The sequence below is a fragment of the Pleurodeles waltl genome, chromosome 2_1 (assembly GCF_031143425.1).
Source record: "Pleurodeles waltl isolate 20211129_DDA chromosome 2_1, aPleWal1.hap1.20221129, whole genome shotgun sequence".
Classification (NCBI taxonomy): domain Eukaryota; kingdom Metazoa; phylum Chordata; class Amphibia; order Caudata; family Salamandridae; genus Pleurodeles; species Pleurodeles waltl.
Genome location: NC_090438.1, coordinates 131,984,927 through 131,998,778, shown reverse-complemented (window position 1 = coordinate 131,998,778; position 13,852 = coordinate 131,984,927). Strand labels below are relative to the sequence as shown.

The 13,852-nt window shown below is 43.2% G+C and overlaps 1 protein-coding gene across 1 annotated transcript in view; it reads left to right on the top strand.

Annotated features, from left to right (window-relative positions):
- Positions 1-13,852, top strand: part of VBP1 (VHL binding protein 1) — a 54,160-nt gene that overhangs the window by 27,373 nt on the left and 12,935 nt on the right. Inside the window, exons 3-4 of the mRNA XM_069211693.1 lie at positions 2,431-2,497; positions 13,383-13,481. Of these exons, the coding sequence (XP_069067794.1) occupies positions 2,431-2,497; positions 13,383-13,481 (166 nt within the window). The remainder of the gene's footprint in view (positions 1-2,430; positions 2,498-13,382; positions 13,482-13,852) is intronic.

Sequence of the window (13,852 nt, the reverse complement as noted above, 5' to 3'; positions counted from 1 at the left end):
AAAGTGTAGATTCCCTTTGGGAGCGGATGGACATGTGGAGTTTGGGGTCTCTGAGCTAACAATTTAAAAATACATCTTTTAGTAAAGTTGATTTTGAGATTGTGTGTTTGAAAATGCCGCTGTTAGAAAGTGAGCATTTTCTTACTTATACCATTTCAGTGACTCTACCTGTTTGTGGATTCCCTGTCTGGGTCAGTTTGACAGTTGGGGCTGGTTGCACCTTACACTATGCAGTGATATAAAGGGAGCTGGGATGTGGTCTGCATTTCCCGATGAGCCATCTGTGCTAGAAGGGAGGGGAGGAGTGGTCATTCACACCTGAAAGGGCTGTGCATGCCCTCACACAATGCAGCCTCCAACCCCCTGGTGAGTGTCTGGGGCCTGGCCTGGCCTGGGCAAGGCAGGATTTCACATTCAAAAGAGACTTTGCTTTGAAGTAGGCCTACTTCAAAGGAGAAATTGGGTATAAATAAGAAGGGCACCCAAAACCACAGACTTTAGAAAACTTCTGGAAACCAAGAGGAACCTCTGCCTGGAGAAGAGCTGAGAGAGAAGGCGCTGCCCTGCCTGTGACTGTGCTTTGTGAAGCTATCCTGCAGTAGCTGCTTCTGCCAGAGTAAGAGGGCAAAGACTGGACTTTGTGTGCCTTCCATCTTGAAGAAATCCAAGGGCTTGATTTAGAGCTTGCCTCCTGTTGTTTGAAGTCTCAGAGACAGCAAAGACTTCTCTCTGCCAGCACCTGGAGTCTCTGGAGAGACTTCTACTCTGCCAAGTGGTGCCCATCCAGCTCCTGGGACCCTGAAAGGAGAAGCTGGCCGCCTAAGAGGAAGAAATCCACGCACAGAACGCCATGCAGGGGAAAGATCGACCAACTCCGATCTGCGACTGGAAAACGGACACGCCGCCGGCTTCCCGGCTGAAAATCTACACTCGCCTGTAAAGCGACCGAAGAATCGTTTGTCATATGTTGATGATACTCAGATTATCTCATTGGTGCCTCGCACCTGCATGATTGTTTGACTTCAGTGATCAGATGCATGTGTGCCAATGCAGTAAAACCGAAGGGAGATAAGATGAAGCTGCTGTGTATTGGCCAGCTGACTTGGTAGGTGGAGATGCACTAGTTCTGGGCTTAAACATCCTGTATCTCTGGATGTCAAGAACATGCTGCCCAGTGTTTCCCATAGTAAGCTGGGGCCTGATTAGTAGAACAATGAAGCCAGGCATCCAGAAAGATGACGTCTGGAACACAGCACTCCCTAATCATCAAGGCTTGTCTCTAGGTCACATGGAAAGGATCACTTAAATGGGATAGAGGAAAGACAGTCCTCAGGGACACTCATTAATCTCTAATCCCCCAACAAATACAATACATATACTGCTTACTCCTCAATAGCTATCCTAAATCAAGTGCCCTACAGAGGTGCTCAGTGCTTCAGATAGCTTTGTGAAACTCTCTAACCCCCCCCCCCCCCCCCTCCTCTCCACACGAGGGCTCGGTCAATATATTAATTTTATTGAAGATTGCCAATTACCGAGTGTGCTCCATCTAGCCCAAAAGCCTTTCCTGGCGCAATCTGGACCTGCTGCCTAGCTGGTTCCAGCCATGGACAGTCCTTCCCCGGCTTCTGAGCAGCAGCCTCTAGGTACAGTAGAGGCTCTGATGTCTCGGGCCTTTGTCAGTGCAGCCTGGCTGCTGTCTTTAGTGATGGGCCTTCTGTCAGGCACCATTGTCAAACTGGCACTGAGCAGGGTTAGTGTTGGTTATTTAGTGATGTTGTGGGATCCTCTGGTTTCTTCAAGGACCTTGTTCATAGTGGGTGCTGCAGCTTGTGAGGGATGGTTGGGACAGGATTATTAAAGGATGCTGCAGTGGCTTGAGCTTCATCTCAAGATAGGTTATCCGTAGTGGCTACGTCCATTGGCACTTTCAATTCATTGATTGAAGTTTTAGTTGGTACCATGGAGATGGTGTGTTACTATAACCACTGTTGGGCCTAAAGGTCGTTTAACCCTGTTTATTGCAATTTTAAAAGCATTGGATTCTTACACTCACAACATGGAGTAATTCAAGCATGTGAATCCATGAAAAATACCAACACTGGAGAAAATGGGGTTAGAGGTTGGTAACTGATTATTTACCTCTGATATTAAAGAAAATCTTAATTTAAGCAACTTTGGTAAAGTCATTGGAATCGTGGTGGATAAGTGTTGTGTGGGGGCGGGTCAGGTTTTTTTTTTTTTTTTACTAACTTTTTTTTTGGTTTAGACATTTCATCTGCACACGATTGAGATGCAGTTTTTAAGATATTTTAACATCTTGTTTACATTCTTTAACTTGCCATTACGAGAGTTTATTTCTTAAAATGCAGAGCAGGTTGCTGTGTTTTGTGATATGAAGTTGTAACAGGAATATTCTTTGTTCAACAGGCTAAAAAGTCAGATTCCGGAAATTAAGCAAACATTAGAAATCTTAAAACACATGCAGAAGAAAAAGGTAAATTTACATTTCCATTCCCTGGTTGCTTAACTCAATATGAAAGTGTTTAACTGTTTTTCTAGCCATGTTCCTTGTATATTTAAGATTATATAATTAAATCACCAGAGCACGCAGCACTGGGATTTTTCGAGTGAGTAACTTTTTGGAGGTTTGTTTTATATATGGCTTAGTCACTAGTCTAGTCAAGTTTTAAGTGCTATTCTAAACTGTTAGACTCCGGATTAGTCCATTCTGTGGAAAGATTGCTTCATACTAATTAATTGGGTCTCTGACATGTACATGCACTTAATGCCAAAGCGGAGCATGTCCTCTGCAATGCACATCGCATTTGTGGTGACCATATTAAATCATTACTATATATTGTTTATAGTAACTACAGTTTGCTGCTGTGTTGCACATTTCAGCTCCATATTGCCCCTGTGAATGTTCTCCTCAACCAACACTAAAGATAGGGTGAAAAACCGGCAATGTTTGTTAATTACGGGCGAATTGACACACCATGGAATATTTCTTTGATTGAATTCCAATCCTATTCTGTCACTTCTGTATAAAACCTATTGAAAGTTCAAACCATCAGTAAGGCTAAGGCAAATCCTTATTTACATAGAATTCCTCTCAAGGTTGCATGCATTGTCTTGGCACACCTAGGTTACCTGATGCCAGTTGATCCTGAGTCACTCTTAACAAATGCAATTGCTGGTTATATCGTTGAATCCTGCAATGAAGAACAGTGATATATGAACACACAGGAAATAATGGTAAAACTGCAGCAGACTGTTCATACTTAGCAAAGGTTTCTAAGGCTTATATCGAGATGGTGCCTGTGATTGTCACTTGTTACAAATCACTTTTACTGGTGTAAATCTGTGTCCCTGATTTGGATCCATCTTATGGGGGTACACACAGCTGTTTGTCACCATCTATGTGCACTGCTCAGCTTAGAGTATACTCCACAAAAGACAAAGTAAAGCTGGAATTCCCTCTAGCTTAATATTACTGACTTTCATAGTGCTGTGAAGCAACCTCGTGGAACAATATTGCCTTGGCATGTATAGCAACAGCTACGCTGATCTGGTGATCACATAACACTGATTGCTTTTGACACATCACCCTTCTAGATTCAAGCAACACTGATCATTGTTTAGCATAAACTGTACCGTGTTCCTTACAAACACACTACACTTGAGCCATTTAAAGGCTAAACATCTCATTCACTGCAACATCCCTTTCACCTCTGAAATTGCACCGCCCCTCGCAAATCCCACCAAACATTTTATCACAGAGTAGGAGTCATTGATTCAAAAAATCCTGTTGATATCCAATGGCCTAGCAGCTATGAAGCGCATGTATCAAGTTAACCTTAATCAAGCATCAAACTTCCCCATCCATTCCAAATCAAAAACGGTTGATGGTGTCAGTTTAGTGTCAATTACACATAGTGGTAAAATGGTCTGGCAAGTTACTGATTCCTCCGAATCTCCCTGTGAAAAGCACTTAACCACACAACTCTTTTAATACAAAGTTGTTTTTCCAAAGAAAACAATAGTTAACAGAACTTAATCAACATCTGCAGTACCTCAGTGCCTTATCCAGTCTTCTTCATACCAAACACTTCATTGGTGCAGAACAGAGCGAGGGTAGCTCCACCAGTTCTTGTTGAAGAATAAATTGTAATGACAATATGGGTTATTTTGCCTCGATATTGGCACTGGTTTGACCTGTCTGTGACCAGATTTGCTGCATTTGTTATGAAGAGGATTGGTACTGGCTCTTAAAGAATACGCCGCAACACTAAAGCATTTGACTGGGATAGTCCTGGTCAGATGACTACATCCTGAAGAGACCCTAACAATGACACGGGGTCGAAACATTGACAAACCCTTCTTCTTAGTTGTTGCATGTAATTTAACTTTGAGATTCCACACTCGTATGCAAACCCTGTAATGAATGTTATCAATCAATCAATGAATACAACTATTGGGAATTTTACAAAATGTTCTTTGTAGACATATAGTAATCATTGGAGCACTATGTTGTCTGCACTATGAGCACTTATTTTGTTGATTGTTACACTTGATTGGAATCGAAACATTACAAGATGCAAACTATATTAGTCCTGTGTTTGGTCTTCGTAATTAATTTTGGTTTGATGAATATGTGAGTAACTCTGGGTTCCTTCTAAGACACATAAGGTACCACTTTTAAAATTAGTCCCACAGGACAATTGTTATACGGGTACATGATTTCCTTATGCAGCATTCTACTCTTGTGAGATTGATAGTCCATACCGCCATCAACCGTTCCCCAACCAGTTATTCTTAGTAAATAAAGCAAGACCAAAAACGACAAAAATTCAATCAGAACCCGAGATATGCAATTTTAAATATTTTAATGAACCGCGCCAAAAAGCAGAAAGTGCCAGCTGTGGATATCTGGTTGAGCCAGACGGGGGCAAAGTTACAAGTTCAGGTGTATGCTGGCTACCTGGACCCATCTAAGTCTGCTGAATACATTACATTAAATACTGGTGCAAAGTATGTGTGGCGTTTCTTTGCGAGACTTAGCATTTTCCGATATTGGTTCTGATATAGGTGTGTGGCAAGGCTTTGTGCCAATTCCGGAGACGTGTGGCATAGCTTGGCGGGGCCTAGAGTCACTTTCAGTTTGAATGAGCTGGCAGCTGTGCAGTAAGGCTTTCTTGGGCTTGCCGTCGGTTCAATGAGGTTCACAGCTGTGGTTGGCAAAAGCACCTTCAGACCCTCTTCAAAGGTCCCAGGACTGGGGTGGCACCATTTGGGACATGGTGCTAGGTTCAAGGTTGTTGAAATCCTGTTCTGTGCCATGAGGCTTTTGCTAAGGGGACCAGCCAACTAGCTCTTGGAGTCACTCTGGGGTCCTGGGCTAAGAGTTGTGGGTCCATTCCTTCTCATCCAGGCAAGAGGGCAGCAGGTCAGCACAGCAGAGTGGAAATCCTTTCAGCAGCACAGCAGTCCTTCCTCCTGGCAGAGTATCCACAGGTCCAGAAGTATATTGGAGAGTTGGTGTCTGAGGTTGAGTATGTATACCTGGTGCCCTTCCTCTGGAAGGTGGGAGAAGGTTCTAGAAATTATTTTTGAAGTCCCCAGGCATCCTATCTTCCCTGTCCTGGCTGCAGACTAACTATAGGGAGTATGCAGCCCTTTGGGTGGAGGCAGGATACAGCCTTTCAAGTGTAAGTGGGACTGCTTTCAAATCCTGCCTCCCAGTGAGGGCCCATCCAGGAAACCCTAAGCTCCCTATTGTGTGTGGCTGTCTAGGAGGAATACACAAAGCCCCACTGCACCCAGTCACATGACTGAGACAGGTGCCATAGGGCTATGGTAGGAAAATGACAACTTTCTAAAAGTGACATTTTAAAAATGTAACTTTAAAATCCGACTTTACCATAAATTAATTAGAGTCCCAAAGACACCAAACATGAACTGGTACTGTGTTCCCATTTGGCTATTACAGTTTATGAGATGTAATAAGGTAACTCCAGTGTTATCCTATTGGAGAAGTAGGCCTTGCAGTAGTCTAAAACAAATATGAGTTTTGCACTACCAGGACATGTAAAACTTAAAGTACATACCCTACTTTTCAAATACATTGCACCTAGTGAATGTAAGTAACTTGTTCTTCATGCATTATTATATATTTTGTTATAAAATCACACTAATAAGAAAACCTGGCTTTCTTAGCAGATGCAGTACAAAAGCTGCCGCCCAGAAAATACAAAGACCGTAATTGTGTGCTGGATAGTCAGCATCCCTGCTGCCTACACATCCTGCACCCAACACCCATGATTTGACAGTCTATCACATGTTGCTGCAGATTTTGGAAACCAATGGGGGCATTATAGGTCAGGTACTTGGGTTCCTTCCTGACCAATAGAAAGCAATTGGTTGTAGTTGGGAATAATGCATCTAAGTGCACCCAATTAATTTGAGGTGTCTCAACTGGTTTGTTTCTAATCCCTGTGCTGCTTAATTTTTACATAGATCTGTTGAACGTTGTGGTGGCTGAGTAAAGGGCTGGCATTCACCAGTAAATTCACCACAACCGGATTTACTCGAACGTTTGTACTCAACAAGACCTTTCCTCTCCAAAGATAACTTCAATATATTAAAAATTGTATGTCTACTAATCTCTTTAATTTAACACTGAATACTTCCAACGTCTCAATCTCACTCTAAATACATGTAGAGTGGCTTGTGGAACTTAGCTGTGATGGGTTTTCCATCACATTTACACATTTACTCTGAACTTCTGGATGTATCATCATCTCCGTGGCCTTCCATGGCTTAAGCCACCTTGTGTATGTGGTTAAACTCGCACCCTATCTCCCTCCCAAATAACTTAAGACAAATAGTAAAATTCTTGGCACTTTCTAAAATAGAATATGATAAATCCATCTGGATTGACCACAAGTATCTTACTGGATACCAAGAGATTTAATGCTCAAATAGCAACCATTGAAACATACCTGGTGCTGTCATAGCTATTCAGAAATGACTGCAAATATAGATTAGGCTTCCTAAGTTTTTACTGAATTCTAATTTTTTTTTTAAATGGGTGGAAGGGAGGGCGTAAAGTTTGTCTACCTCTGATGTTCTGGGGTTTGACATACTGTATCTCTGCAAACTGGACCAAGTACAACCCAGTTAACACTTCACTCTCTGTGGTAGTAATGGTGAAGGGGTTGCAGGCTTTTTAGAGAAGTAGTGTGTGGGATCTCCGCCCTCAGCAAACCCACAGGATTGTCAAGATCAGAGCTTGAGAGTCAGGATGAAAATTACACTTGAACTAAATAATATGCAGAAGAAAATGTAAACAATGCTATTCAGTGTCCTAGTGCTAGATTGGGTAAACACTACTTCACTGTTGACCCCAGTACCTCCTTGTGTTCTAGGTGGTTCCTCCTTAGCTCTTGTTCCAATGTGAATAGGCCCTCGGGCAAATTATCCTTGTATTCATTCCTTCACGCAGAATCTCCAACTCTGTTCACTGGTTCTCACCCAATGAGTCTTTCTGTTCATAAATGGATTGGAACTTCTTGGGCGGTGTCAGTCCTCTTTGGTTCCTTCTATGCACGCTGACCCTCTTCTGGGTTGATCACAAGACTGTATTTGCTCCGCCTCCTCACCAGTTGTCTGTGTATTGCAGCTGCTGTCAGGGACAGCTGCTCAGGGCAGTGCTATATCTTCTCACGGCTGGTTCAGTGTGTGCGTGGTGTAGCCAGTCTCGGGCAGTTCTGGTCCAGATGTGGGTGGCCATGCACGCTCCGTTTTCTTGCTGATTGTATGGTGGATCACTGCTTCAGACACGCCAAAGTCTTAGGTCATACAGCAGTTCTGGGTCATGCCTTGACTGGTTGCAGCTCCAGAGTCTTTGGGCACACTGCGGTTTAATATTTTGGGTGCAGTGCTTGGGTTACACATCAACGTCACAGATTTGGCATAAACCAATGCAGTAGTTGAGGCTTTGTTGCAATTACTGATGTCTCAGTCCAGTTCCTCTAAGGAATGAAGTACACTACATACAGTAGAGTGGCCGACAGTGGAAAGGCGTGCAATGGTGTACCGTACAATAGAAAAGCATACAGTAAGGAGAGTGACGTACACTTGTATTCCATGCAGTGGAACAACGTACAATAGACCAGCATTTACTGAAATAGTATACAGTTTGTAAGAAGCTAGCCTGGTGTTACGGTGAACACCTATGGTGTTATCACCTTATACCATGTCAAGGTATCCTCTATTAATGAGGTGTAGGCAGTGTCTAGTAAGCCAGGGCTGTCTAGAGATAACTGTGGATGAGCAGCCAAGACCGATCTAGGAGACATGCAAAGCTTATGCAATATCACTGTAGTTACACATAACTTAAACACATGAAAAAAACAGTGTTAAAAAATAAATGTACTTTATTATGGTAAAATAAATACAAAAATACTGTATAAGCAATACTCTACCAGCAGGTGAGTAAACACATTATTAAACACATTAGTAATTCAGAATGGGCATAGAAAGCAATAGAAAATAGTGAAATTACAGAAGATAATCGAGACCCTAGGGGGGGGAGGCCAAACCATCTACTAAGTAAATGGAATGCGAAAGGCAGGCCCCAACCCAAGAAAGTGGAATCTGTGGAAGGGACTTGAAGGAAATAGGAACCCCAAAAGGTAAGTATTAGAGGCCCCACCCAGCAACGAGGAGAGAAGAGGTAAGTACCTGGGTTTTCCCAACCCCAAGCTAACTTTGTAAAAGGACTGTGCAAGACCAGAAGAAACAGAAGATGGATCTTGCCAGAAGAGGACCTGCAAATGAAGGGGAAAAAGTCCAGTTCCAGTTGGAGTGTCTGGTTGGGACAGGAGCCACTACCCACCCTTCTGGAGATGGAGGACCAGGTTGACGGTGAAGACCAGGAGTTGGCTATGCAGAGCAGGAGGCGAGTTCCAGAAGTGATGCAGTCTATGTCCCATGTCGGAATAAGAGTTGCAGTCAGTCAGTGGTACGGAAAAACCGCCTACAAGTCTTGGAAAGAGCAAGAGTGGCAGAAGAAGAGTTGCAGAAGAAGAGTTGCAGAGCCACTGAGGACCAGGAAGGTCCGGGTGGGACTCAACCCAGGAGGGTAGTCCCAGGAAATCCTCAGCAGTGAGGAGAGACAGAAGTCCAGGATGCAGCCCCCACAGACATATCACAGGCAGCAGGCACAGAAGTCACAGTGAGGCCCACTCTGCGCACCTGGAGAGGAGTCCCATGTCGCTGGGGCAGCAGGCAGGAGCCTGTGCTTTGCAGGGAAGAGTGCTGGAGGCCTGGGCCACACGGAGCCTTAGAAGAAGAGCCAACAAGCCTTGGTAGCTGCAAGAGTTGCGGTGCACAGGGGTGCTGTCCTGCAAAGAGATGCAAGGGCTTACCGGCTGCCAAGTTGGACAGCTGGTAGAGAGGACCAAGTGGACCACTCCAGACCACCACCTGTGATGAAGGATCCACGCATTATTACAGGATAGAAGATTCACACAGATGGTCGTTGTTGCAGTTGGTTCCTGCGGATGAAGGGAAGGGACTCCTTCACTCCAAGGGAGATTCAGTCTTGCTTCTTGTGCAGGCTGAAGACTCTCAACCTTCAGAATCAAGTGGCCACCTGGAGGAGCTCTGGGCACCACCCCTGGGTTGGTGGTGGACAGGGGAGTGGTCACCCCCTTTCTATTGTCCAGTTTCGCACCAGAGCAGGGACTAGAGGTCCCTGGACTGGTGCAAACCAGGTTATGCAAGGAGGGCACCAAATGTGCCTTTCAAAGCATACCAGTGGCTTGGGGAGGCTACCGCCCTACCCCCCCAAGCCATGTAACATCTATTTCGAAAGGGGGGGGGGGTGTTGCCTCCCACTCACAAAGGAAATCCTTTGTTCTGCCTTCCTGGCCTGGTCAAGCAGCAGGAGGGCAGAAACCTGTCTGTAGCATGGCAGAAGCATGGGCTGCCTGGGAAAACCCTGCAAACTGGTAAGTGCAAAGCTGGTTGCCCTCTAAGGAGCTCCCAGAGTGCATGGAATCGTACCACCAATACTGGCAACATTGTTGGGGTATGATTCCGACATACTTGATATCAAACATGCCCAGGTTCGGAGTTACCATTATGTCTCTGGACACCGGTACTTGCACCCTGCCCTGGTGCAGTGACCTGTAGTGAAAGGGTGCATGCATCTTTTCACGCAGGCTGCATGCTTGTTTTAGAAGTTTAATAATATGTTGCTAGCAACATCATTCAGTTACTACATTCTGTTGATTAATATGGTCACATGACCATCAATTCCACTGAACCAGCTGTTTCTACTCAGTAGTATGTTCAAAGTTTTATAGTCTTTCTAGGAATCAATGGGTTTGAGATTCTACTGTTTGGGCTGTGTTACCAGCCTAATCTCATATTGAATCAATCAGCATAGTTCTTCCAGAAGCATATGCGACAAAGATTGGGCAGTGTTGCAGATTGTCTAGAATTTTCACTTGACTCCATTCAGTACTTGCTTCTTGAAGGTATTGGATTGTGGTAAAGGAAAATGCTTTGTGTGGATAATTAGACATAGGTATACTTTTTGAGCAAGATAGTATACCAAACGAAGAGAAAGACAACATAATTTAGGTATACTGAATGTTGAAATCACATGGCTGGTGGAAGGAGGTTTAGGGGGGAATAACATCCTACCTCGAACTTCATCACTCCGTAATTGTCCCCATCCCCATGTCGTGATTATTAATTGCAGAGACAGTGATATTGGTCTCATCACAGGTGTAAGAATTGAAATTGACATGAAAGCAACTTTTACACCTTTGAGTTTATTTCCTGACATCCATTTTGTGTATTCAAATAAATGCCAAATGATCCAATGAAAATACTTTGTAGAAAATGCTGGAAGTATGAAAAAATCTGCATGCATATTAACAAAACTGCATTCCTAAAAGATTGCAACATGTCCTTTATGTATCACTTCAACATTCGGTTTTCAGATACTTCCTTGCATCATGCTGATGGTGTCCATTTCATTACAACTGACAATGACCTATTCATTAACAAAATCTACCAAATACAACATATATAAATTCCCAATAGTTAGTTGTACCAAAGGGCTGTTTTAAGCGCCAACTTAACAGGAATACGTTTTTAGTTTGGGTTCTTTTATTTAAAAAAAAAAACACACACACACACAAAAATGTTTTCAGTACTGCAGCACTCTTGAGTCCCACACGATCTGACCTTGGTACTCCGTACATAAAAAAAAAAAAAAAAAAAAAAAAACTATATCTACTAACTTTCAACTCCACATAAGGCAACTAACTATAGAACCTCTGTCCCTTTAGAATTACAATCTTCAAGCATTTAACACATTTCACTGTTGCACAAGTCCTCTTTCCCTAGCCATAGTATCCCTTGTCATCGCGATGTACTGAAGTTGTACCGGTGAACCATTGCGCTCACAGACATAACTAATAAAAAATATAGCTTATAGCTAAAGAATTACGTGTTTTCTTTGCTGGCAGTAGCCAGAAAAATCATCTACACCACGTACTGGGCATCACTGCCAAATTTTGCCAAAATTCAGCTGACTGTTTTTGCACAATGCAAAATACAAATGTCTATGTGAAAATGCATTGATTTTTAAGCTCATTTTTGGACCCCCCCCCCCCTTTTTTTTTATTTTTTTCTTTCCACCCCTTAACGAAACTCCCTAAAACTTAGTTCTCCAAGAATGAAATAGGGGCTGTAGGTCTGCAAAGCTTTGTGGGACAGAAACCCCCCCCAAAAAATCCCCATCTCTGTCCATCCTATCACCACAGTTTCTATCGCAAATCTGTAAAATATATATTATATATACGTATATGACACATCAAACGGGGCACAAAAACAGAAAGTGGCATTAGGCAGAACAAACTACACCAGTTTAGCAGCTCTGGGTTACACATAGAAATCCCTGGTCTCCTTGCCCCATGTGTCATTGACTGTTGGTCCGTCAAGTAATTCTAGGGCCCTCAACAGAACAGGAAGCATTCAAAGCACCACATCCTTTATAGCATTCTTAATCGTGAGGTCAAAGAAAGGCAAGGGCCTAATGCTCACAGATTCTCAACTAAAGGATGCACCAATCAACAAACAGGAGCATCTAATAGCAGGTATCAAATGATTTTTAATAGCATTGGCAGTTCAGTTTAGATAATGCTGCCCTAAATCCCAGTCTATTCTGTAGGGGTGCAGTACTGAGACAGCTGCGTCAACACTGCTTTCTGAATATGGTACTTATCCATCAACCATTCCAACACAGACTCAAATGGAGGAATTGTTTCCCCATTGCATATCTGATTCAATAAACACTTCGCTAACCGCTCTTAGTAGGTTCATATGGTTTGCGTACTAGGGAATTTCAGTTTTGTCATAAAGTGTAGTGACATACAGTTTGTATCAATATTTGCAAATAGATTCTATCTGCCCCATTAGGAGGCTGGCGGTCCCAGGACCGCTAGCCTCGCAATTGGACTGCCGGATTACCACTTTGGTGGGCGGACCCGCCTAAAGACTACCGTCCCTGCCATGAACACAGTTCCCAGTATGATAACATCGGTCAGGGTTGTACTCGGCTATGGCCTATCTGATCACAACCCCACTTTCATCCAGCTTTTTTGTGGTGGGAAACCTACCATGAAAAGGCTGGCAGAAAGCCAGTGCCGGGTGCCACAGGGGGGACCCCTGCATTGCCCATGGCAGTGACGGTGATGACCCCCCTGTCCGTTACCATCGGAATGTGCACTGTCTGCATTGAAGACCGTGCCCATTACGAGCGTGCTGGTCGGCATCTTCTGTGTTATGGAATAGGACTCTGCTACCTTAAGGGAGCTGAGTCGTATATCTTAGCACTGTTCCCACCGGACTGACCGTCGGTAATGCATTGTACAATGTTCAGCCTGATGGGAACATTTTAATATGCTTTTGGGTGGGGGGGAGAAGCAGAGGGGGTAGAGGAATGTTGTCGCCCTGGCGTCCTCCCCATGACTTTGGCGGTCCTGCAGTGGGACCGCCAAACTTATAATGAGGCCCTATGTAATGAAGGCACTGTTCATGTCTGTTGTGTAAAGCCAGTTTGTAATGCTGAAGTAGATTGGAAAGTTATAAGTGAGTAAGAAACGGGAATTAAAATGTATACAACACTGGTTACCAAAACCACATTAACCTGGGTGGCAAGCTGAATATTGGTAGGTGGTACTTGTTTAAGATTTATGATTAAGTTTATATATTTGTCCATTTTCAGGGAAGGCTTTCAGAAAGTGTTTTTTTAATTTTTTTTATTATTTTTAAATCATGGTCTTTTTTTCTTTAAGGAATCCACAGATCCAATGGAGACAAGGTTTCTATTGGCTGATAATCTTTACTGTAAAGCATCTGTTCCCCCTACGGATAAAGTTTGTTTGTGGTTAGGGGTAAGTACAGTTGTTACTTTCTCACTTTGTCTCAACATTTCATGTGCTGTTTTCTTTCTCTGTAACTTGCTAGTAAGCGTGTTTCTTTTGAAAAGTCCCAGATAAATGCTCAAAACAAAAAATTATTTAGCCGCTCTTGTAAACTGACACTAAGAACTAATAAGTATTCTTTGTAAAAAAAACTTACATTGATGGTTGTAATGGAAGTTATATAACCCCATGGGGACATAAGGGGTTTCCTCCATTGTGCTTGTAGCTTAGAATACTAAAATCATCATCCTCTTAATCTGTTTGTCCAGAGATTAACAGCAGCACACAGTCAAGTCTCATGCACCTTTGGTGACATGGACATTTTGATACTGAACATCTGC